The sequence below is a fragment of the Myotis yumanensis genome, unplaced genomic scaffold (assembly GCF_028538775.1).
Source record: "Myotis yumanensis isolate MYYU_CA2020_CCGP unplaced genomic scaffold, mMyoYum1.0.hap1 SCAF_10, whole genome shotgun sequence".
NCBI lineage: Eukaryota > Metazoa > Chordata > Mammalia > Chiroptera > Vespertilionidae > Myotis > Myotis yumanensis.
The window spans coordinates 2,068,563-2,093,073 of record NW_027223761.1 but is presented as its reverse complement, the minus strand read 5'-3'; the positions used below and the strand labels follow the sequence as shown (position 1 = coordinate 2,093,073).

The 24,511-nt window shown below is 63.0% G+C and overlaps 2 protein-coding genes across 3 annotated transcripts in view; both read left to right on the top strand.

The window, feature by feature from the left end:
- On the top strand, positions 1 to 11,727 carry LOC139017758 (tumor necrosis factor receptor superfamily member 26-like). Of its 2 annotated transcripts, XM_070426354.1 has the most exons (11): positions 1 to 480; positions 2,420 to 2,549; positions 3,111 to 3,239; positions 3,994 to 4,108; positions 5,599 to 5,675; positions 6,825 to 6,953; positions 7,486 to 7,524; positions 7,938 to 7,963; positions 9,237 to 9,512; positions 10,157 to 10,200; positions 10,506 to 11,727. In XM_070426354.1, the coding sequence occupies exons 1-10, from the start codon at positions 430 to 432 to the stop codon at positions 10,166 to 10,168; spliced, it is 984 nt and encodes a 327-aa protein (XP_070282455.1). In that variant the 5' UTR covers positions 1 to 429; the 3' UTR covers positions 10,169 to 10,200; positions 10,506 to 11,727. The 2 variants fall into 2 exon arrangements, with proteins under 2 accessions (XP_070282455.1, XP_070282456.1); XM_070426355.1 differs by lacking the exon at positions 3,111 to 3,239.
- A 4,067-nt stretch (positions 11,728 to 15,794) lies between these two features.
- Positions 15,795 to 24,511, top strand: part of LOC139018606 (tumor necrosis factor receptor superfamily member 25-like) — a 10,231-nt gene continuing 1,514 nt past the window's right edge. Inside the window, exons 1-7 of the mRNA XM_070427198.1 lie at positions 15,795 to 15,847; positions 16,694 to 16,775; positions 17,950 to 18,075; positions 20,262 to 20,376; positions 22,066 to 22,139; positions 23,908 to 24,042; positions 24,469 to 24,509. Coding sequence (XP_070283299.1) covers positions 17,976 to 18,075; positions 20,262 to 20,376; positions 22,066 to 22,139; positions 23,908 to 24,042; positions 24,469 to 24,509 — 465 coding nt within the window. The 5' untranslated portion in view covers positions 15,795 to 15,847; positions 16,694 to 16,775; positions 17,950 to 17,975. The remainder of the gene's footprint in view (positions 15,848 to 16,693; positions 16,776 to 17,949; positions 18,076 to 20,261; positions 20,377 to 22,065; positions 22,140 to 23,907; positions 24,043 to 24,468; positions 24,510 to 24,511) is intronic.

Below are 24,511 nucleotides of genomic sequence, written 5' to 3'. Positions count from 1 at the left end.
TCTCTCCGTCTCCGTCTCCGTCTCCGTCTCTGTCTCTCTCCTCCTGGAATTTATGGGGGAGACACCGGTTGAACACACTCGGGTTTTAAATAAAATAAAAAATGAATGAAAGTTTGCTGTGACCCCACCCGCGGATGTGGAGAGAGGGGAGGGGGGAGGAGAGGCGGCGCCGATCGGATCAGGCAGGTCGCCGGCCGCCCGGGTGGGTGCCCCGCGCCCCGGACCCTCGACCCGCGGACGCTCTGCCGAGAAGGAGGCGCCTCTGCAGGTTTTTGTTTTTTTAAGGAAGCGTCCACTTCCTTTTTTTGGTTTATTCTCTGCAGATTTTTGCTTCGTCATCGGGGAATCGCAGGGGATGGGAGTCGCCGCCGACCCGCCAACGTCCGGGGTGTCTAACCCACCAGCCCGGCCCCCACTTCGCCCGGCGCCATGGGGCTCGCGCAGTGGCTGCTCCTGCTGCTCCCGCTGCTGCGGGTCCGGGTGAGGCGCCCCGATGGCGCGGGGACCGGGGTGTAGCGGGCCCGGGAGGGAAACTCTTCCCCGGGCGGCGCGGCATCAGGGCGGCTGGCGGGGGTGGGGTCCGGGGGGCGGGGGGTGCAGGCGCCCCGGTGGACGTGCGGCCCCGGGGCGGGCAGGTGGCCTCCGTGAGTGTCTCTAAAGCCGCCTTTTTAACTGTTTTTATTCCGTCTGAGAGGAAGGGGCGGAGGGAGCCGGGACGGGGGTGCGAGCCGTGGACCCACAGCTGCCCCTGCCGCCCGGCCCGCGATCCGGCCCGCAGCCCGGCTGGTGCGCTGACGGGGGTGGGCTCTGGGTCTGGGGGTCGCCCGCCCCCCCGAGACACGCCGGGGGCTGGACCCGGCTCCGGGGCAGCTGGAGATCGGGCCCAACTCGGGGCCTTCCCGTGGCGGTGCCGCCGGGCCGCGCGCCCCCTCGCCCCTGGCGGGGCCCCCGGAGGCGGCGGCCGGTGGGCAGGACCGCAGGGGCCGGAGGGGGCGAGGGTAGGACCCCAGTGGCTGGAGGGGCCGAGACAGGAGAGAAGGAACCCCGCTCCTCCCCCGGCCTCACTCGGAAAGGGTTCCCCCAGGCGCCGTCTCACTGCTTTCCATCCTCCCTCCCCCCCCTTCCTTTTCCCTTCCCCTTCCTTTCTTCCTTCCTTCCTTCCTTCCTTCCTTCCTTCCTTCCTTCCTTCCTTCCTTCCTTTCTTTAAAAAAAAATATATATATTTTATTGACCTTTACAGAGAGGGAGGGAGAGGGATAGAGAGTTAGAAATATCGATGAGAGAGAAACATCGATCAGCCTCCTCCTGCACACCCCCTACTGGGGATGTGCCTGCAACCCAGGTACATGCCCTTTACCGGAATCGAACTTGGGATCCTTTAGTCCGCAGGCCGACGCTCTATCCACTGAGCCAAACGGTTAGGGCTTCCTTTCCTTTCCTTTCCTTTCCTTTCCTTTTTCCTTTCCTTTTTCCTTTCCTTTTTCCTTTCCTTTTTTTTTCCTTTCCTTTTTCCTTTCCTTTTTCCTTTCCTTTTTCCTTTCCTTTTTCCTTTCCTTTTTCCTTTCCTTTTTCCTTTCCTTTGCTTTCCTTTCCTTTCCTTTCCTTTCCTTTCTCTCAATCTCTCTCTCTCCCTTTCTTCTTTTCTTCCTTTCTTTCTTTCTTCCTCCCCTCCCCTCCCCTCCCCTCCCCATAAAAAGCACTGCTCACAGGCTCACTACCTAGCACATCAGCTGGCCCGACAGAGCGCCATGGCCTGGAGGTCCTCGCTGCTGCTGCTGCCGCCGGGAAAAGGGGCAAGCCGGGGGCAGAACGGAGTCTGAGTTTGAGAGTGGGGAGAACAAGCTGCACCCGCACCCCAGGCCCCAGCAGCTTGGGAGCAGCTTGGGGAGACCTCTCCAAGGCTGAGCGGGAGCACGGGGACAGCCCAGTGGCGGCCCCTGCCCCGGGCTCAGCCTGCCTCTGCTTCTGCCGGGTCAGGCCTACCCCACCTCCTCCGGGCACCCTGCCTGCTCCTTAGAGCTGCTGGCCGGGTGGGTGGCCACTGTCCAGCGTTTAGGCTTGGCCACCCCAGGTTCTGTCTGTGCTGATGTTGATGTTGTGACTAAATTCTTCTCCCGTGTGAATCCTGTGCGTGGTAACAGCTCCCCCGCCCCAGAGATGGGACGAGAAGGCCGCTGGCCCCGCCTGTGAGGCCAATGCGCACGGGACCCCCGGTTCCTGGGCCCCAGGCTTGGGGAGCCCCTGGCTGCCTTGTTCCTGAGGCTGCTACATGCAGAGCCGTGCACCCTGACCCTCCCGTTCCAGGGCGGCGGCCCAGGCAGTGCTCCGCGTGGACGGGGCGTGCTGTGGACCCTGCAGGGGTGACAGTGGGAGGGATGGGGGGCGAGAACGAGGTGAAACAAGGTTCCGATCTTTGCAGCTGACCCTGAACCCCTCGAGCAACCTGTCATCCGAGCCGAGCGTGGTGAGCCTGAGCCCAGGCAGCAGGTGTGGGCCCCACGAGTACGAGTACCAGTCTGGCAGGCGCTGCTGCCAGCGCTGCCCCGCAGGTGAGTGGGGGCGGGTTCTGTCCGCTGGGCCCGCACTAAATGCACGTCGAGCCATGGCTCTGTCGGGCGGCAGGGAGGAAGCGGCCGGGCACCGTGCTGGCCAACGGAGCACGTGTCCACCTCGGGGCCTTCCAGGCTGGGCCCTGGGACCCCCATGGCGACCTGGACACTGGGCTGCGCCCGGGCAGCTGGTGGCGAGCCCTGGGCCGGGAGGCAGAGCCCTGAGCCCTGAGGCGGAGCCCTGGGCCGGGAGGCAGAGCGCTGGGCTGGGGTCCTGCCACCTTGACTGACCCTGGACCAGAGGCGCGTCCTGGGGGCCTCAGAGGTGTGTCCTGGGTGGGGGTCGGGTCCCGGGTGCCCCACCACACAGCTGTCAGGGAGCGATTGCTTCGTCATTTCCACGACCCGGTAACAGGCAGAGATCACTCCAATGCTAACGCCCAGGGACAGGGATTGGCATTTTCTCCCCGGAGAGGCCAGCCCAGGGCCTGGCGTGGAGGCCGCACAGCGGGGCGCCGGGCGTGCCTGGTGGGTCTGACCGCACCCCGGCCTCTTGCACAGGCCACTATGTCAGCAAGCCGTGCAGCAGCCCCCACACCCAGAGCGAGTGCGAGGTGTGTGACACAGGGATGTACACGGAACACGCCAACGGCCTGCCGTCCTGCCTGCCGTGCACCACCTGCCGCAAGGGTGAGTCCCGGCCCCTTGAGTCTTGACCTTGACCCTGAAGTCCCCTTTTTTTAAACATATTTTTATTGATGTCAGAGAGGAAGGGTGAGAAAGAGAGAGAAACATCCATGATGAGAGAGAATCATGGATCAGCTGCCTCTTGCACACCCCCAACTGGGGATCGAGCCTGCAACCCCGGGCATGTGTCCTTTACCCGATTTGAACCCCGGACCCGTCAGACCGCAGGCTGACGCTCTATCCACCCAGCCAACCAGCCAGGGCAAGAATATTTTTTCTTAAATTAAAAAAAAGTGTTTTCTGAAGGTCTAAACTTGAAGATAATTCACAAAAGAAAAATCAATGGGAGAAATACCCTGGAGTGATGATTAACCAAATAAACAAATAGATAAATAGATAAATAAATAAAATCAATACAAATATAATTAAAGAAAAAGAAAGCGTCTCTGAGAGTGAAGAGGCGGACCGTCCTACGTCCGCCAGAGCCGGTGCCGCACGTGGGGCGCAGGGCAGTGGGGATCCTGGCCCGACGGGAGACGGGGGGGTCAGTGCCAGCCTCGGAGGAAACACTGGGTGTAGTGGGTGACGTTCCCACGGGCAGACCCCACTCCCCACCACCCGCCTCCGTCTGGACCGGGGCCCACTCCCCCCGTGTGTCAGAGCCCAGCCGGTGTGCAGTGGCGTCACCGGGAGCCTCCCATGTCCACTGGCAGAGTCCCAGCCCTGGTGCCTGACCCAGCCTCCCCTCCCCCCGCAGACCAGGAGATGGTGAGTGACTGCACCCCGAAACAGGACCGGAAGTGCCAGTGCAAGACCGGGGAGTTCTACTGTGACTCTGAGAACTGCCCGGAGAACTGCTACCGCTGCACCAGGTACGGCCTCGGGGCGCGGGCAGCCACGCAGCCTGGGTCCCGCCCCGACCCCTGCCCTCCTCCCCCGTGGCATGTCTGCCTCAGGTTCTGCCGCTGCCCCTCGGTTTTCCCATCAGTAACCTGGTAGCACCTGCCACATGGAGGCGCTTGCAGATGAAATCCAACCAGTGGCCTGGCTGTTCCCACCGGGGGCCGCCCTGGGGCCAGGCTCCGTCCACCCAGAGCCACGACCCACTCATCCCACCAAAGCCCCCGTGGAGTCGGCACAGAAGTCGAAGCACAGAACCTGCCCGGGTCCCCGAGGGGTGGAGGGCAGAGCTGTGGGAGACGGCAGAGGCCTGAGGAGGGAGGGCAGGTGGGAGCCATAGACGGTTCCAGCGGAGGTGGCTCCGGTCAGAGGAAGAGCCGTGAGCCCCGCGCCCTGTCCCAGCTGCAAGGCCGTCCCCGCACAGGGCCCTGGTTCTGTCACAGGCGCCGGTCCTGGCGGCTTCACAAACCTCGGGAATAATTCTCCCCAGGCCCGCAGCCCGGGAGCCCGAAACCCGGGTGTGGGCAGGGCCGGCCCCGCGGGCTCTGGGAGGACCCTCCTGCCTCCTGGGCTCTGGGTGGCGGCGCCCCTGGCGCTCCTCCTAGACCTGCTGCTGCGGCCTCTGCTCTGGCCGCCATCGCGCTGCCTCCTGTCTGCGTCTCTGTGCTGCTCCCTGCGAACGGGCTCCCCTTAGGAGGACGCTGGTCACGGGAGGCCCGGCTCCTCCGCGATGGCCTCCCTTTAGCGCCATCACACGCACAGATTTCCTAAGAAGGTTCATCCTGAGTCCCGGGTGGGCTCGATGAGGGACCTTCGGGGAGACATGACAGCGGTGAAACCCCTGGCAAAATAGCTCCCTTTTAAAAGAAATGGATTTTTATTGAAGTCAGAGAGGAGGGGAGAGGGAGAGAAACGGCAATGATGAGAGAGAATCCTGGATCGGCTGCCTCCTGCACGCCCCCGTCCGGGGATGGAGCCCGCAACCTGGGCCTGTGCCCTGACCGGGAATCGCACCGTGACCTCCTGGTTCCTAGGCCGACGCTCATCCCCTGAGCCCCCCGGCGGGCAGAGCAGCGCATTTTGTGAGGCGCGTGTGGGCCCTTCAGTGCAACTCAGACCATGTGAACTGTGGCCCTGGGACCTGTCAAGTCCAAAGTAGGGGCCGCCTGCAGGTCCGGTTCGATCAGGGCTCTGCTTCTCTCGACTCGCTTGCCTGCCCGTCTCCATGGGCTTCCTCTCGGGGCTGCTCCCTCTCGGTGCAGCTGTGGCTCCAGCAGGTGCAGTCCTCAGAGCCGCACCCCAGGGACCCCGAACTCCCTCGCTGTGCTCTCAGCGGTCCCGGAGCCGGGTGGCCGATGGTCTGGGAAAGCCCGGCACAGGCTGCCGGAGCCCGGGGCCCTCCGGGGCGAGGGCCGGCCTGGCCGGGAAGTGATGCTCGGGGTCCTTCACTCCTTCCTCTCAGCTGTCCCGGCGCCACCCTGCAGACCTGCAACGCCACGAGGAACACCGAGTGCGCCCCAGCAGCCCGGCCAGAGCCAGGTAAGCGGCCCCGCCTCCTCCACGGCAGCCAGCCTGTGCACAGAGGGCGCCAACCGGCTCTGGGCCGGGGTCCGTGCTCAGCTCTGCCCCGTAGAAAAGAGGCGGCAGGCAGGAAGTGGTGGGTGTGCGTGGCCGGGTGCCAAGAAAACGCTATTTCTTTTCTAATATATTTCTATTGATGTCAGAGAGGGAGGGAGAGGGAGGGAGGGAAACATCCATGATGAGAGAATCATGGACCGGCCACCTCCTGCACGCCCCACACTGGGGATCGAACCCGCAACCTGGGCCTGTGCCCTGAGAGGGAATCGAACCCTGACCTCCTGGTTCATAGGTTGATGCTCAACCACTGAGCCAGGCCGGCCGGGCTTAAAGCACATTTAATGCCCATCCCCCCACAAAAAGAACATAGTTAGGACCTAATCTGTGATTAAACACAGTGGTCAGAGCCCTGGCTGGGTTGGGTCAGTGGTTAGAGCCTCAGCCCGTGGATCAAAGGCTGGTGGGTTCGATTCCCAGTCAAGGGCACGTACCTGAGTTGCAGGCTCAATCCCTAACCCGGTCGGGGGGTGCAGCAGCCCATCAATGTGTCCCTCACACTTTCACATCCACGCCTCTCTCTCTGTCTCTCCCTCTCCTCCCTCCCCTCCACTCTCTCTAAAAAAATCAATGGGAAAATGTTGTCGGGCGAGGATTCACGAGAAATAAATGCACTTCAGGAAGCTGTTAGAGGAGCAGGCCCCGTGGCAGGGTCACTGCTGTCCCTCTGCCTCCTGGGCTCACCCGGCGCTGGGGCCACAGCTCTGATGGGCCTGCCCTCGCCCGGGTCCCTGTGGTGGCTCCGCTGGGTGCTGTAATGTCACCCGGGGGAGACCAGCCCCCGAGCGGCCTCAGCAGTTGGCTCCTGGGTGGCCCTGCCCGGTCCCTCTGGCCGCCTGGCCGGGCCTTCCCGCAGTCACCATGGGCTCCTCTCCCTCGTCCCCACCTTCGGGGGAGGGGGGGCTTCCTTCCGGTCCGGGAGTCCGTGACGCTCGCCCCAGAGCCCCACCCAGGGCCCCGGACCTTCGCCCTCTTCTGGGAGGGCGGACCCTGCGGGCAGCGAGTCCTTCCGCGAGGGACGTGCTTCCCCGCTACCGCGCTCTGTGCCCCCAGGACCCCCAGCCGGTTCCCTGGCTGTCAGCGCCTTGGTTGTGTCTGTGGTTGCCATTGTCATCACCATCGCCATCGCCATCGCCATCGCCATCGGCATCGCCATCGCCATCGCCTGGTGGAGAAGACGAGGTAAGCGGAGGAGAGCGCTCCGGACGGGAGAGCAGCAGCCCGGCCGGGGTCCCGGCAGGCTCTTGACCAGCGTTTTCCATTTAAAATACAGCTGCGCTCACTTCCTATTCATTTTTAATATATTTTTATTGATGTCAGAGAGGAAGGGAGAGGGAGAGGGAGGCATCAATGATGAGAGAGAATCATGGATCGGCTGCCTCCTGCACGCCCCACACTGGGGATGGAGCCCGCAACTGGGGCCTGTGCCCTGACCGGGAATCGAACCCTGACCTCCTGGTTCCTAGGTCGAAGCTCAGCCACTGAGTCATGCGGCCAGGCCGGGCTCACTTTCTCACTCGGGGCCCCTGTGCCGTGTGCTTTGTGCCGCTGACCAGGTGCAGGCCTGCAGAGCTCAGCCCCGCAGTGGCTGCAGATGGCGCACATGGGGGGGGGGGGGGGCATGTTGGGGAAGCAGGGAGAGCCCGGGGCTGCAGCCCAGGGTCGGGGGGCAGGGGAGTGCACCGAGAACACACGTCCCTCCGTGTGCCCACAGGGGTGCTGCTTCCCCAGTGGCTGTGCCGTTTCAGGACAGGTAAGCGCTTTCCCTGCTGTGAATCCCAGGCCTTGGCCTCAGAAGTCCGCGTGCGGTTCATGTCAGTGGCAGCCCCGTGCCCTGTGGGTCGTATTTTGGATCTCTCCCACTTCTCCCCGCGCCCCCAGGCCTTCACTGTGGTTGTTCACTGTTCCCCAGTATCCGGGGGTGCGTGCCTTTATCTGCCACATGTCTGCCCGACTGGCTGTGCGGGCGGTTTGCTCGCACCGGCATCGCCAGGAGCAGGCCTGTGCCGAGTGGTGGCCCCAGGACGCGATCGTGTCACTAGTGATGGGAGTCCAGCTGCCCTGCCCTCTGGGGGGGTCAGGTCCGGACAGGTGGCCCGTCAGTGACCGACGGCATCGAGCGCGATGACCGTGTGTTCACTTGCTTTTCTTCTGTCTGATTTTCAGCGACGTCGGGGGAGCCAGGCAGCCATGTAAGTGTCTCCCTGGGCTGCTCCCGGTGGGGGCGTCGGGCCGGGAGGGCAGGGGCGACAGCAGGGTCGGGGAGGCCGCCGGGCCCCGTCTGCATGCACAGCTCAGCTTCCGGGGCGGCGTCTGCACCCCTTTACCCTGAGCCCCGAATGTCAGCTGGAAAGAGACTTTCACTCCCCTGGTCGGGCCCGGGTGGGATCGGAGGCGCAGGGGCCAAGGGCTTTGTACGGGTTTCCCGGGGCTTAAAAACCGCAACTTACTGTCCCTGACCCGGGGCCCAGAAGCCCACAACGCAGGGACCGGGGGGGTGGGCTCCCTGGGAGGCTCTGGGGGGGTTCCTCCGCCCCTGCCCGCCTCCCCTGGGGGTGCTGCCATCCGGGGCGCTCCTCGGCCTCCGCACTCACCTGGCCTCCTCCAGGCATCGCTCTGAGCAGTCCTCACAGGGACACTCGGCCGTCACTGGGTTTGGGGCGCTCTCACCCGGTGGGGCCTCTGCCACAAAGACCCCATTTCCAAATGAGGCCCCTTCACAGGGGGGTAGGACGGGGACATGTCTTTCTGGGTCACCATTCAGCCCTGTCTTTTAAGAAATAATGTTCCTATTGATTTCAGAGAGAGGAGGAGTAGGAGGAGGAGAGAGAGAGAGAAAGAGAGAGAAGCATCGATGATGCCCTGGCCGGTGTTGCTCAGGGGATAGAGCGTCGGCGGGCAGTCTGAAGGGTCCCAGGTTCGATTCTGGTCAAGGGCAGGTACCTGGGTTGCAGGCTCCCACTGGCCGGGCCCTGATCAGGCTCGTGCAGGAGGCACCTAATCCATGTGTTTCTCTCACATCAGTGTTTCTCTCTGTCTCTCCCTCTCTCTTCCACTCTCTCTGAAAATCAATGGAAACATATCCTCGGGTGAGGCTTAAAAATAAAAAAAAAAGGTGGAAGCGTCAGTGATGACAGAGAATCATGGACCGGCTGCCTCCTGCACATCCCCCACTGGGGATGGAGCCCACAACCCGGGCCTGTGCCCTGACCTGGAATCCAACCTGACCTGGTTCATAAGTTGATGCTCAACCACTGAGCCACGCCGGCCGGGCGCCACCCTTGTCTTGGGCCAGAGCTGGAACCTGAGCCCATGAAGTGTTTTTCTCTCAACGCACAGCCCAGGGTGACCCTCAGGCATCGCGGCCTGTCCCCCCCTCACCCCCACCCCAGAGTGGCTTCCGGGGGGGCTGTGGGGGAGCTGTGCTGCGGCTCCTGTCACCACAGGAATGGCTTTGTCCTTTAGGCGATACTGCAACCCACGGGCCCTGTGAGGGGCCTCCCGGTCCCCGGCGCAGAGATAACGCTGCTGTTGCCGGAGGAGGCCGATGCCCCGACGCCCAGAGCCCAGAACCACTCGCGACCCTCAGCTGACCCCGACCCCGGGGCAGGAGTGGAGCTGCAGGTGGAGGTGACGGGAGACGGCCGGGTAGCCCCAGAGCCCACGCCCCCGACTCCTGCTGCCGCTGCCCTGGGGGCCCAGGCCCAGGCTGTGGCAGAAGAGGCCTCTGTCATCGAGCAGGTGAGGGGCCGGGGCGGGGGGTGGGGGGCGGTGGCGAGGGGGGCAGTGAGGCTCGCTTTGTGAGCACCTGCTGAGTGCGCTCCGTTAGGGCTCTTGTCAGTGCTTGTCTGCGCCTCCCGGGCCGCCCCAGCCCAGGCCACGGCCCAGCCGCTGGAACCACAGACTGTCTCCCGGCCCTGGAGGCCATGGCTGAGGTCACGGCGTCCGTGGGCCGATTCCCCCCGGGGCTGTGAGGGGCCTTGGCCTCCTGCTGCTCATGGTGTCGGGCGATCTGTGGGCTTCCTGGGCGTGTGGAAGTCCCCCGAATCCGCCCTGCAGTTCACGCTGCGTCCTACTGCCAGCCTGTCTGTCCATCAGCGGGACCCGTCCTGCTGGACCAGGGCCTCCCGTTCACTCCTTCCACCTGCGGCCTCCTCTCTCCACATCCGGCCGCGTCCACCTCTCTGGGTCAGGACCCCAATGTCTTTGGGGACAGGACTCAACCCATTGCAGTCCCCCCCAACCTCCTGTCCACGGGGACAGTGACCCCGAGGGGCACTGAGACTCAGCGAGTGTGCCCGCCTGGTGCCGCCCCTGGGAGCCACCGCTGCGCCCCCACGAGGCCGCCAGGGCTGTCCTGGGACAACGCTCTCTTCTCTCCTCAGGGTCATAAATGAGGATTTTGTGACGGACACGCCCCGCCCTGACGGTGAGTCGTCCGGGTTCTTGCTCCGCGGTGATGTCCAGGCTGAAGGCGGGACTTTCTGTGGCCTCAGCACTCGCTCACCTTCTCCGATGACCTTGGGGAAATGGGCCTTCTTCCCGGATAAGTTTTGGTCCTAAAGGAAGGTCGAGGTGCTGGGTGTGAGCACGCTCGCGCCTTTCTGAGGAAACCACGCGTGGCTGGTAGGGATGCTCTGTCACCTCGGCCAGCAGGGCCCTCCTGGCTGTGGGCTGCTCTGACTGGTGTGAGAGTAAGGACTTCTTTTTAAACATAAATTTTATTGGTTTCAGAGAGGAAGAGAGAGGGAAACCATCAATGATGAGAGAGAATCATGGATCGGCTCCCTCCTGCACGCCCCACACTGGGGATCGAGCCTGAAACCCAGCCGTGTGCCTCTACGGGGAATAGGACCTCACCTCCTGGTGCCTAGATCGATGCTGAACCACTGAGCCACACCTTCCAGGCTGCCAGGTGCTTTCTGGAACCCCATCCTCTCGGGCAGCTCTGGGAGGTCTCCCCACGTCACAGGTCAAAGTTCCGGCAGCCCGAGCCCATGAGGCTGCAGAACTCGCCCAGGCCTCCATCCCAGCCAGGCTCCCTGGCCGCAGCCTCATCTGTCCTGCGGCCCCAAAACCTCTGGGAGCCGGAGAGCAAGCGCAGGGCCAACCTCCGCACACCCATCGCCTGCCCCCAGGGCTGCTGCCTCCCCGGGTCCTGGGTCCCTTCTCCAGGGTCATGGGCTCCAGGACAAATGAGCTGCAGGCAGGTCAGGAGCCACGCCGGGTCCTGGCTACACGAACCTTCCGGAAATGTGAGTCCGTCTTCCTCTGGTTTCCTTTTTCAACTACCAAGAGGCTGATTGTGAACTCGGACATGAGGTCCCGGGGCGGGACTGGAAGAAGCTTATGACATCAGTCGGGCTGGAAGAAAATGGCTTCGAGATGCGAGACCAAGGAAGCCCCAGATCCCGCGGCCCCGCGTGGTAGTGCGATGCTGCTCGGCCGGAAGGACCCGCTGGGGAGGGAGCGAGCCGTTCGCGCTCCTGGCGGCCTCCACACCACGGACTATCCCAGACCTATTGGTCAGAGGAAACCTCTCAGGTCGGCCCTGGCCAGTGTCGCTCAGTGGACAGAGGATCAGCCTGCGAACTGAAAGGCCCCAGGTTAGATTCTGGCCGAGGGCACATGCCCGGGTTGCGGGCTCCATCCCCAGTGGGGGCGGTGCAGGAGCCGCTGATCAGTGATTCTCTCTGATCATTGATGTCTCTCTCTCCCTCTCCCTTCCTCTCTGAAATCAATAAAAAATATATATATTTTTAAAAACCTCTTACCTCAGGCCCTAACTGGTTTGGCTCAGTGGATAGAGCGTCGGCCTGCGGACTGAAAGGTCCCAGGTTTGATTCCGGTCAAGGGCATGTATCTTGGTTGTGGGCACATCCCCAGTGGGGGGTGTGCAGGAGGCAGCTGATCGATGTTTCTCTCTCATCGATGTTTCTAACTTTCTATCCTTCTTCCTTCCTCTCTGTAAAAAATCAATAAAATATATTTTTAAAAAGAAAAATCTCTTATATCGGCTTTCGGGTGGGGCCCACACGAGGGAAGGCCTGGCCCTGCCGTGACCTTGGCGGGTGTCAGAGGTCACAGCACCCAGTTTCTCTCCGGGGTCCATCCCTTTGGTGCCTCCGGGAACCCCAGGTGGGCCGAGCGCCTCCTGCTCTGAGGAGAGTCACTGTAAAGCTTCCCCGGGGGGAGGGGGGGGTCAGGGCAGGCAGGAGCGTCACTGCCTGGGTCCCAGGGGCCCTGAGCTGGTGGGCGGGACCCACAGAGGGTGCTGGGTGGCCCCGTCCCCCAGGCTCTTCCCAGGCGCTGCACCCCGCGGGCTGGAGGGTTGTCTCTCTGCCCCCAGCCCCCTCCCCGGCTCCTCGGTCTCTGAGTCCTGGGATGCCCCCTTGGCCAGGAGCCGGGTGTGGCATGAACTGGGTGACATGTATGAGCAAGTGCAGGACAGGCACCCAGTGGCCACTCTGAGCTGTCATTTCTTCAGCTGGACGAGGCCTTTCTTTTTCCTTTTTCCTTTTTTTGTTAATCTTCACCTGAGGATAGATTTTTGGCGAGAGCAAGAGGGAGAGGGAAGGAGGGAGAGAGAAACATGGATGGGCTGCCACTTGCATGTGTCCCAATTGGGGCCAGAGATTGAACCTGCGACAAGGCATGAGCCTTGACCAGGAATCAAACCCGAGACCCTTTGGTGTGCAGGCTGGCGCTCTACCCACAGAGCAACACGGGCCAGGGCTCAGAGACGTGGGTTTTGTTTTGTTTTTTATTGATTTCAGAGAGGGAGAGAGAGAAACATCCATGATGAGAGAGAATCACTGACCAGCTGCCTCCTGCACACCCCCTACTGGGGACCGAGCCCACAACCGGGGCATGTGCCCTTGAACAGAATCGAACCCGGGACCCTTCAGGCCACAGGCTAACGCTCCATCCTCTGAGCCAAACGGGCCAGGGTCAGGGACCATTTTTAAGTGCCTCCTAAGATGTTCTTCTAGCCAAAGGCTGTGTGACCTAATACATCCTTCGATACCTGAAACTCCAATGAGAAAGAATGTGCGCAGCCCTACGTTCAGAGCAAGTGCCCTCAGCAGACGGGTGGGTAAAGCCGGGCACGTTCTGCCTGGAGAACATGCAGCCGTCAGAAAGGAGGGTCTCTGACCCTTCTCGACAGACGGAGGGACCTGAAGCGGATTCTGCTGAGCGCAAGAAGCCGGTCAGAGAAAGACAAGTATCACGTGATCTCACTCATGTGGAATCTAACGAACAAAATAAACTGATGAACACGTAGATCCAGAGCCATGGGAGCAGGGACCAGACTGAGGCCTCTCAGAGGGAGGGGGGTGGGGGGGTGGGGGGGTGGGTGGGAGGGAAGAGACCAACCTAAGGCCTGTATCAGTGAATCATGCTTTCCCATCAGAAGTGAGGTGCATTGAATTCGCCCCTCCAGCCCCCAGAGCAGTAGTTCTCAACCTTCTGACCCCTTAAATACAGTTCCTCATGTTGTGACCCAACCATAGAATTATTTTCGTTGCTACTTCATAACTGTCATGTTGCTACTGTTATGAATCCTGACATAAATATCTGATATGCAGGATGGTCTTAGGCGACCCCTGTGAAAGGGTCGTTCGACCGCCAAAGGGGTCGCGACCCACAGGTTGAGAACCGCCGCCCCAGAGGAAGCCCTGTTCTGACCATTCTTATGTACAGCCCATGTCTCTTTACTGTTTAATCTATAAATAAACACTTTAAAAACAAAAAGGACACGGAATGTGACAATTTAACAAAAAGGAAGGAAAATGTACAGGAAAAATGTTCACCGGACAATCCCCTGAGGCGTTAACAGGGAAACTGACTCAGGGGCGCATTCTCTCTCTAGTTTTCACCTGAGTGACTTGTGACTCATCGTACAGGTTCCTGCATGAAAGGGTTTTCAGGTGGAGAAGCGAATTGTTCAGATGGGAGACGGTGCAGCCTGCGGTTCCACTGTCACTGGGTCTGCTGTGCCCTGGGTCGGGTGGTCTGAGCTCTGCCCTCTGGTTGGGGAGGAGAAGGGCCGACCGTTCGCTCCTAAGTGTCCGTGGTTGAGGGACGATGGGGTTGAGGTGGCTGCAGCCGCTTGGCATCTAGTCTTTGTAGCTGCAAACGCTGGTTCCCTGTCTGCTTGTTCCCTGTCCCCTGGACCGGCTCTGCCCGTGTCTCCCGCCCTCAGAGCGGCCTCGCCTCCCTGCAGCCTGGCGCTCTGCCCAGCACCCAGCGTGTCCTGGGGACGCCCCTCCAGGGCGCTATGGGGTGGGGGGGGCTCTGGCTGGATGGCGTCCCCTCCCCCTGAGCAGCACTGCCCCCGCCCACGGACACCCTCTGGCCCCGCAGCCACAGCCCCTGGGACCCCCGGAAGGACTTGGCCCAGTGTGAGCAGGACGGGGCTCTGCGCGCCCCGCAGCGGGAGAACCGGCCCCCCAGGCCGTCGGGGGGGGGGGGGCAGCCCAGGGCGCAGGCGCCAGGTCAGCACCCAGGACCCTGCTGGGGCGCCCTCAGCAGCGAGGGGGGCAGTCAGGCTGCTCCACCCGCCTGGCCTCCTCTCTGCCCCCTGCCTGTCGCCCTCTCCCCCCCCAGCAGGGCCCCCTGTGGGCCGCGCCGTGTCCCCTGTCCGGGGGACCCGAGGCGCCGGGGCTGGTAGGACACTCGGTGCCCACGGGCCCCAGGGCGCCCTCAGGGGTGAGCGCCCGGTCCCTTCCCGGGGAGGACACTGAGCTCGGGGACCGGCCGGGGCGGGAGGGGCAGCAGGTGCCGATGCGGGGCCCGGAGGGCGGCGGGAGGGGGGAGGGCGGGAGGCCGGGCTTTCTGAGCGGCGTCTGCGGGGCCTCCGCGGTGCCAAATGGGTCCTGGACAGCGGAGCGCTGCAGGCTCCCCGCGCTGAACCGGGCCCAGCAGGAAGATTCCCGGGGGTGGGGGTGGGGTGGGGGGCTCCTAGCCCAGGGTGCCGGTGAGAGCTCCACCCAGCCAATCCTATGCCTCTCACTCCGCCAGCAGCCAATAGTTGGGCAGGAAGGGCGGGACCTCCCGGTGCTATAAAAGGCGGAACCCGCCCTCCTGACCGCAGAGGGGCGGCATGACGCCCTGGTCTTCTGTTCCGTGTCCTTTGCTGCTGCTCCGCCTCCTCGGGACTCAGGTGTGTGCGCGGCGGAGCTCGGGGGAGGGAAGGCCCCCAGCCGGCAGGGGCTCGAGGCGGGGCGGGACCGAGTCTGACTTTGGGAGTCGCGCGCCCCTAGGGCGCTGCCCAGGCCCCGCGCAGCTCGCGGGGGGCGCGCCCCGCCCCCCCCCCCCCCCCCCCCCCAAGCGCCAGGCCGGGCGCACCGGGCAGCCCTCCGCCAGCGTGAGTGCGCGGGGCTGTGCGCAGGTCCCCGGCCTCCCCTGCCCCAGGCTCCCCGATGACTGATGGGACCCCAGGGCCGGGGAGGGCACGGCCAGACCCGCCTTCCCCTCACCAGGGCCGCGCAGCTCACTGCGGTCCCGGTCCCCGGCGGTGGGGCGAGAGGCGATTGTAGTTTCCCTTTAGCTGGAGGCGGATGTACAGCGTATGGAGGCGCATGTAGTTGGCACACAACGAGCGCCCCAGGCTTAAAGTGTGCAGCTTGCTGTTTGGACCTGTGTTCACGGTGCGGGAAACCACCCCCGCAGGAGAGTGGGCGCAGCCCTCACCCCCAAAAATGCCCTCCGTTCCCAGAGGTTGCTCACCAAAGCGTGAGAGCAGGGTACAGAGTCTTTTAAAATCGTCAGAAACCACAAACTTCTTCCTGTTTGTCTGTGTCGGCGCTGAGCCCTCAGCTGGGAACAGTTGCATGAAACCTGCACCTTGGCTGACCGTGGGCCCCGGGGCCTGTGCCTGGTGTGAGGGGCTCGGTCCTGGGGTTTAGAACATCGTTGCCTTTCGTCGTGTCTGCTTTGGAGGGAGGAGAATTCAACATTCCATTTGCGCACACACACCTGGCCTCGCACGACTTACAGTGAGACGACCGCGCTGAAATGGACATTTTTTAAAGCACTCGAAAGGGAACGGGCTGCGGCTGTTTTTGGTACCGGTAAGGTTTCAGAGGGAGCTGATCTGAAACTTTAATGCCTTTTTTTTTGTTATTAAGTCTCACCCAAGGATATTTTCCATTGATTTTTAGGGAGAGTGGGAGAGAGAGGGAAAGACAGAGAGAAACATGGATATGAGAGAAACATGTCTATTGGTTGCCTCCTGCGTGCCCGTGACCAGAATCGAACCCGGGACCCTTTGGTCGGCAGGCTCATGCTCTATCCACTGAGCCAAACAGGCCAGGGCTTTAATGCCATTTTAAGATGCAGAGAAGACGCAGTAACACAGGGATTCCAAAAGCTGGTCACTCCCCAGACCAGCTGCTCAGCTCCCAGCGCACCCCGGAGAGGAAACAGTCCTTCCAGAGGCGCTGCCCTGCCTCAGGCCACCCAGAGACGCATCGTCCAGACTGTGCAGGTGCCAGGAGCCAGCCCCGCGAGCAGGGAGGACGGGGTTCTGAGCGGGATCAGAGCTCCCTGGACTCAGGCAGGGAAGGCGTGGGAAAGAGGATGTGAGATTCCCGAAGCAAATAGCCGGCCTCCTGGTGAGCAGAGGTCGGCATGAAAAGGCCCACGCCAGGCACAGGGATGCAATGGGCTTCCTTTTTCTTCTAATAAGTTTTTATTGATCTCCGAGAGGGAGAGAGAAACATCAATGATGAGAGAGAATCACGGACCTGCTGCCTCCTACACGACCCCACTGGGGATGGAGCCCACAACCTGGGCATGTGCCCTGACCAGGAATTGAGCCATGACCTCCAGGTTCATAGTTGGACGCTCAGCCACTGAGCGACGCTGGCCGGGCCGGAGGCCTCTCTGGCTAAGCCCGTCTCCCTGGCTGATTGCAGGCGGCCCTGGCAGCCGGCTCGGAACTGGGTGACCCCAACCCGAATGCAGCCGGGAGCCCCTCCAGCAACCTCTGTGAGGCTGGTGAGTGAGCGTCCCCATCTTCCCGAGCCTTCGCCTTTGGCTCACCTGACCCAGAGGCCTCAGCCCTGGTGCAGAGCTGCGGGCGCCCGGGGCCCTGGGGGGTGGGGGAGCCTGGTGGGCGGCCCCTCCCAGCAGGAACCTGGCACTGGATGCTTACCCCCCCTCCTCCCCCCTCCTGGGCTCTCTCCTGACAGAGGGACTATGTGCTTACTCAGATGGAAGTGGGGGGCGTGCCCAGGCTCGATGCTCCCCAGGAACTTCTTGTCAGGAGCCCGTCCCCTCAGGGCGGGGATAGGGACACCCAGGCTCATTCACTCTCAGGAGGAGGCTCTGAACCAGCCCCCAGAGCAGCCGGGAGCCCCAGCTTCCAGGGCCTGTTCTGCCCGCCCTCCAACCGCCCCCTCCTGGCCAGTCCCCGCCAGAACCCTGGCCCCTGTGGAGCCTGGTCACCCTGCAGCCCCCACGCCAGGACCCTCCACACCTGCACACAGACAGGGGCGCACACATCGTGAACCTGCCTTCAGGGGTCCCCTCTTTGTAGGGGCCGACCTCACCTGCTCCCATCACCCTCCACCCCCACTCACCCCACCCCCACCCCACACACGCCTCCTGTCAGCCAGGAGCTTCCTGGGCTCCAGCTCAGGGACTGAATCCCCAGCCCCAGCCCCGGACCACGCACCTGCCCTCCCCCGGCACACACGCCATGCACACCCGGCACCGTCCCGCGTCCGCACATCTGTGCGCGCACCCGCAGGAATGACGGAGACACAGCTGCCCACACGCAGCCTGAGGGGCTGGGCGCCTGCAGGGACGTGTGGCTCTGCCCCAGGACAGCCTTTGTGGGGGGCGCGGGGCCAGGCGGGCTCCTGTAGGCATGGGTGGGCTTCTTGCTCGCTTTCCGGGCTGCCCTGGCGAGTGGCCCGGGAGGTGCTGAGCAGCCCGGTGCCTGGCGCGGGGTAGAGGCGGGGTCGGCGGGCCCCAGTGTGCACACCCACCCCCTCTGAGCCGAGCTGTGGGATCCGTAAAGGCCGAGGGGGAGGCAGGTCCCCAGTTCCTGGGACACATGGAGCCAAGGCTCAGTCCAGAACGTTCCAAGGAGACAGAGGCGAGGGTTGGTGCTGTGCAGGGGCCTGGCCTCGGGGCCCCACCTCACCTCTGTGCCACCCCTGCCCAGGCCACTACGTCAGCGCGGACTGCACCATGGGCCAGGCCGTAAAGTGCTGTCCGTGCCCCCCTGACTCCTTCCTGGCCCACCCCAACAGGGCACAGTCCTGCATGCCGTGCACCAAGTGCCGGGAAGGTAAGTGGACGCTGTCGGGCGGGGGGGTGGGGTCTGTGTCGTGTAAAGCAGCCTCCCGGACCTGCCTGGGGGAGTCGCCCCGAAGGCAGTGATGACAGGGGCCCAGGCACTGAGCCATGGACGCCATCACGGGGCCGCGTGCTTGCCGAGCGCAGGAAGCGAAGCCGCGATGGGGAGTGTGAGGGCGCGGCAACGCACAGCCTCGCTCCCAGGACACACAGGGGCCTGGCCCTCAGCGCTAGGAAGGTTCCACTGAGCTAAAATCATAGCAATAATAGTAACAATGATAATAAAATAACCTGCAGTGGAGAGAGGCGCAGGCATGGCAGGGAGGACGAGGCCTCAGGGGTGGACGTGCCTACAAGGAGCCCTGAGGTCCTTGGTGTGCAGGGCTCTGTGCTTGGGCGTCGCCCCGTGGAGCAGGGTCAGGGCACGTGTCTAGGTCGCTGGTACAATCCCCAGTCGAGAGCGGGAGGAGGCAGCCGGTCAGTGTTTCTCAATCATCGACTTTCTCTCCCCCTCCCCCTCCCCCTCCCCCTCCCCCTCCCCCTCCCCCTCCCCCTCTCCCTTCTCTCGGAAGATCAGTGAGAACACCCTGGTCGGTTTGGCTCAGTGGGTGCGGGTCAGCCGGGGGCTGAGGGGTGCAGGCTGCACACCCCTCATGGCGGGCTCAGGCCCTGGCCGCAGTTGGGTTGTGGGAGGGAGGCTCTCATCACTGTCTGTCTCTCTCACACGTCGATGTTTCTCTCTCTGTCTCTCCCCTTCCCTCCACTCTCTCCAAAAACATCAGGGGGGCCCGGCCGGCTTGGCTCAGTGGTTGAGCATCAACCTGAGGACCAGGAGGTCAGGGTTCCATTCCCTGTCGGGGCATTCGCCCAGGTCTCGAATCCCCAGTAGGGGGCGTGCAGGAGGCAGCCGATCAATGATTGTGTCATCATTGCTGTCTCTCTCTCTCCCTCTCCCTTCCTCTCTGATATCAATAAGAATATATATATATATATTAAAACATTTAAAAAAGCATTTTCTAAAGGTCTAAATTTAAAGATTTTAAAAAATATATCAATAGGGAAAAATATCCTCAGGTGAAGCTTAAATGAATAAATAAGTAAAATCAATAAAATATAATTAAGAAAGAAAAAGAAATGGTCTCTGAGGAGTGAAGAGATGGACCGTCCTACGTCCACCAGAGCTGGTGCCGCACGTGGGGGCGCAGGGCAGTGGGGATCCTGGCCCGACAGGAGACGGGGGGTCAGTGCCAGCCTCGGAGGAAACACTGGGTGTAGTGGGTGACATTCCCACGGGCCTACCCCAGTCCCCACCGTCCGCCCGCCTCCGTCTGGACCGGGGCCCGCTCCCCCCGTGTGTCAGAGCCCGGCCGGTGTGCAGTGGCGTCACCGGGAGCCCCCCATGTCCACTGGCAGAGAAGGCGGGAAAAGCGACATGTGGGATCAGGGCTGCTGGCGAGTGGGTGACGGGCTTGGTCTCGGGCTGGGCTATGGCCCCACCTTAGTCCCATCTCACCTGCAGTTCAGACGCTGGGCAGAGGGGGTCTGAGGGCCCGCCCCCTCGATGGAGCCGTGCACCCCGAGAGGCTTCAGGGCCCGGCCTTGGCGGCCATCGGGCGGGCTGTGGGGTGACCGCCGAGCTGACCGCCAGCAGGTGGGGCCAGGGGCTCTCTGCGGCCCCATTCGCTATCTGCTGTGTCACTCACAGCTGCCTCCTGCACCCCCACACTGGGGGTGTTGACCTGCCCTTTAGGGGGCAAACACGATGAAAGGGATAATTGGGGGGTATCTCTGAGGACAGCGCTGGCTTTGTCCTCCCAGCCCACATTGCAAGGGCACCTGCTGCCCCGTCCACAGACACCCCAGGTTTCAGGGCCCCCTCTGGCCCCTCCACAAACACCCCAGGTTTCAGGGCCCCCTCTGGCCCATCCACAGACACCCCAGGTTTCAGGGTCCCCTCTGGCCCGTCCACAGACACCCCAGGTTTAAGGGCCCCCTCTGGCCGGTCCACAGACACCCCGATACTGGAAATAGAGTCTAGTTGTCACCTCGTCGTCTGTCAGTGTGAGGAGGGAGGGAGACTGTGGATTCGGTGCCTGTGACTCGGCAGCAGGAGGGGCCGGTATGGGTGGGATGGAGTCCCAGCCCTGGTGCCTGACCCAGCCTCCCCTCCCCCCGCAGACCAGGAGATGGTGAGTGACTGCACCCCGAAACAAAACCGGCAGTGCCAGTGCAAGACCGGGAAGTTCTACTGCGACTCTGAGGACTGCCTGGAGGGCTGCCACCCCTGCACCAGGTACGGCCTCCGGCGCAGGCAGACTCGCAGCCTGGGTCCCCCTCACCTCCTCCCTGCAGTGTCTGCCTCGGGTTCTGCCGCTGCCCCTCGGTTCTCCATCTGTGACCTGGTAGCACCTGCCACATGGAAGCGCCTGCAGATGAAATCCAACCAGTGTCCTGGCTGTTCCCACCGGGGGCTGCCCTGGGGCCAGGCTCCGTCCACCCAGAGCCACGACCCGCTCATCCCACCAAAGCCCCGTGGAGTCGGCACAGAAGCCAAAGCACAGAACCTGCCCGGGTCCCCGAGGGGTGGAGGGCGGGGGCTTGGGAGACGGCAGAGGCCTGAGGAGGGAGGGCAGGTGGGAGCCACAGACGGTTCCAGAGGAGGCGGCTCCGGGCAGAGGAAGAGCCGTGAGCCCCGCGCCCTGTCCCAGCTGCAAGGCCGTCCCCACACAGGGCCCTGGTTCTGTCACAGGCGCCGGTCCTGGCGGCTTCACAAACCTCGGGAATAATTCTCTCCAGGCCCGCAGCCTGGGAGCCCGAAACCCGGGTGTGGGCAGGGCCGGCCCTGCGGGCTCCTGGAGGACCCTCCTGCCTCCTGGGCTCTGGGTGGCGGCGCCCCTGGCGCTCCTCCTAGACCTGCTGCTGCGGCCTCTGCTCTCTCCGCCATCGCGCCGCCTCCTGTCTGCGTCTCTGTGCTGCTCCCTGCGAACGGGCTCCCCTTAGGAGGACGCTGGTCACGGGAGGCCCGGCTCCTCCGCGATGGCCTCCCTTTAGCGCCGTCACACGCACAGATTTCCTAAGAAGGTTCATCCTGAGTCCCGGGTGGGCTCGATGGGGGACCTTCGGGGAGACATGACAGCGGTGAACCCCCTGGCAAAATAGCTCCCTTTTTAAAAGAAATGGACTTTTCTTGATGTCAGATAGGAAGGGAGAGGGAGAGAGAGGAACAGCAATGATGAGAGAGAATCGTGGATCGGCTGCCTCCTGCACGCCCCCGACCGGGGATGGAGCCCGCAACCCGGGCCCGTGCCATGACCGGGAATCGCACCGTGACCGCCTGGTTCCTAGGCCGACGCTCAGCCACTGAGCCCGCCAGCTGGGCTGCAGGTGTTTCACGCTGTGACCCTGGAGTGTGGGGTCTCAGAACCAGCCTCCCGCGCTCAGACAGAAGCTGGGGAACCGGCGATGGTGGAAGGCGAGGGGCCGGTGGCCTAGAGGTGCCTCCGGGTCCCCCCTCAGGTGGGCAGAGAGCTGTGAGCACGTGAGGTCTGCGCAAGCGAGCATGGTCCTGGGTCTAAACACGCCTCCCTGTGACCTCGGAACACGTGACAAACAATGACCAGCCCCTAACTTTGCGACCACGAGGAAGGACACCTGAGGGCCGAGCCTCTCACACCAGGACAGACCCCCGCTCCCCGCTCCCAGGCCTGCACACGAGGCCGAGCAGGTTCCCTGGAGGGACCTCCGTGGCTCCCCCCTGGGATGTGGGCCATGACCTCTGAGAGGCTGGTTGTGGGGTGGGCGCTGGGCTGTGCGTGCCCTGGGCCCTCGTGGGCCTCGGCTCGGGCACACGGTGCTCCCGCGGCGGGTGAGGGAGCTCTCCGCGGGAGCCGCCCCGGAGCCCACCTTCTGCCGCTGACAGCGCCCCTGGGCCCGGGGCCCTGGGAGACGTGGAGGGAGGAACAGTGTGGCGTCTCCTCCCCAGGTGCCCCGAGGGGAAGGTCGTCCTGCAGACGTGCAACGCCACGGCGGACACCCTGTGCGGCCCGCCCGGCCCAGGTAAGAGGGTCCCTGTCGGGTCTGAGGTGTATGTTCTGGAGACGAGAACCACGTTATAGAAAATTCACCATTTTATGGTGAACAAGTTATTTATTATTTTTTAAATATATTTTTAGTGGTTTCAGGGAGGAAGGGAGGGGAAGAGAGAGAGAAACATCAATGATGAGAGAGAATCATTGACCAGCTGCCTTCTGCTCGCCCCCCACCGGGTTTGAGCCTTAAACCAGGAATGGAACCATGACCTCCTGGTTCACAGGGCCACGCTCGACCACTGACCCACACCGGCTGGGCTACGGTGAGCAGTTCAGGGGCTCTTAGCACCCACCTCTGTGTCTCCCCGAAACATTCACATCTGCCCATTAAACAGCAGATCTCCCGCCCGCCCCCAACGCCCCCAGCAGGCCCTGATTTGCTTGCGGTGACAGATCTCCCCATTCCGGACACGTCACAGACACGGGGGCGTGGGCCTGTGGCCTGCGTGTCTGGCTCCTTCCCCTCAGGAGCGTGTCCTCCAGACCCTCCCTATTGTGGGACCTGTGAGAGCGCCTGGCGACTGAGTCACACTCACCAATGTGGACTAGGCCACGTCCTGTCAGTCGTTCATCTGCTGGTGAACTTAGGCCGGAATTCCAAACACATCAGCCCTCGAGGCGAGACCGTTGTGTGGAAAGGACAGTGTTTCAAACGATGCTGTTGGGGAGACCGGAGGAAAATTAACTCGCCACGAACCACAGACCGAACTCAGACCCGAAGCTCTGGAACTCCTAGAGGAAACGGGACCGCCCGGCCGGCGTGGCTCAGGGCGGAGCCTCGACCTATGACCCCGGAGGTCACGGTTCGATTCCAGTCAGGACACAGGCCTGAGCTGTGGGCTCCATCCCCCGTGGGGGCCGTGCAGGAGGCAGCCGATCAGTGACTCTCTCCGGTCATTGATGATTCTGTCGGTCTCTCCCTCTCGCTCTCAGAAATTAATAAAAATGTCCACTTTGTGAAAAAAAGAGGAGAAAGCGGAGGGAAATGTCATGACGTCAGATTTGGGTCCCGAGGGTCAGCAGGGACCCGGCCTGACACAGGACGTCCCTTCAGGGTGGACGTCAGAGCACCACGTCCTCACACACTCACGTGGCCCGTGAACCACCTGAGACCCGGCACCTGGGCCCCGTGTGGGGGCGGGGTCAGCGCTACCTGCCCTGGGGGTGCCAGCCCCCCAGGAAGGCTGGGCAGGCTGCATGGGCCGCCCCCAGGCCTCTTCCCAGGGGGTCCCTGTGCTGGGCCAGTGAGAGGAGATGCCGTTCGATTGTCCCCCTTTTCTCTGAGTTTGTTTTGTCTTCAGGGTCCACATCACAGGGAGTGAGATCCCGCAGGGTCTGTCCCCCCGTCTGACATCCCTGAGCCCAGTGCCTCCAGGCCATTCACGTTCTTACAAAGGCAGGAAGCCCTTCAGGTTAAGGGTGAATAATGTTCCCGTGTGCATATGTGTGCGTGCATATGTGATGCGTGTGCATGCATACGCGCACACATGTGTGGTACGTGTGTGCATGCATGTGTGCACATGTGTGTGTGCTACACGTAACTTTCTATACTTCCTCCGTCCACGAGCACTGGGGGTGGCAGGGCCGTGGCCCCGTGGACACGGGGTGCCGACCTCCTCAGCCTCGTGTTTGCATGTCCCTCAAGCATCTTCCCAGGCTCAGCGCTGGTCTGGGGGCCTTGGTCCGTGGCTGCTGGGACCGGCGGGTGTGGCTGCTGAGGCGCTGTCTGTCCGCAGGGCCAGGGAGCCGACAGTGGTTGTGGTGGATGGCGGGCTGGCTCTTTGCCACGGTGGTCGGGGCCCTCGTCATTCTCTGCGTCAGGAAACCCGGAGACGGAGGCTGCCGGGCGGCCTGCTGCTGTCCCCATGCAGGTGAGCACCGAGCTGGAGCCAGGGGACGGGAGGCCGTGACAACCGGGCCGGTCCGGGGCCTGAGGGAGGACAGGGCTGGGCCTTAGCTGGCCGGTGCCTGGGGCTGGGGGACGGGCCTGGCTAGAGAGGGGGTCCCTCAGGCGTCATTGACGGGTGCCAGCTCCATCTCCCAGTGGCAGCCCTGGCCGAGGCCAGGGTGTGGGCAGGTCTGTGGGGCAGAGCCCGGGCTGCTGAGCTCGGGACGCTGGGCTCCTGGCAGGTTCTGGAAGCTGTGCAACCAGGAAACAGGGGCGAGGCACAGTGGCCCCTTCCTGGAGCTCCCTGATCTGGGGTGAGGGGTGGGGGGCTGTGATCGCTTCTGGAACCGCCTCAGCTCAGAGGAACCTCCTGGCACCTTCCGGTAACCCCCTGCCGTCTGTCTCCCAGGACCTGTGTCCACAGGACGCCCTTACAGAAGAGACAGCCTGGT

Bases quoted from the DNA above. Each gene is read 5' to 3' on its own strand.
- LOC139017758 (XM_070426354.1), top strand. From the start codon at position 430: ATGGGGCTCGCGCAGTGGCTGCTCCTGCTGCTCCCGCTGCTGCGGGTC. The intron at 2,550-3,110 runs GTGAGTGGGGGC...CCTCTTGCACAG, and splicing joins CTGCCAGCGCTGCCCCGCAG to GCCACTATGTCAGCAAGCCG. The intron at 4,109-5,598 runs GTACGGCCTCGG...CCTTCCTCTCAG, and splicing joins AACTGCTACCGCTGCACCAG to CTGTCCCGGCGCCACCCTGC.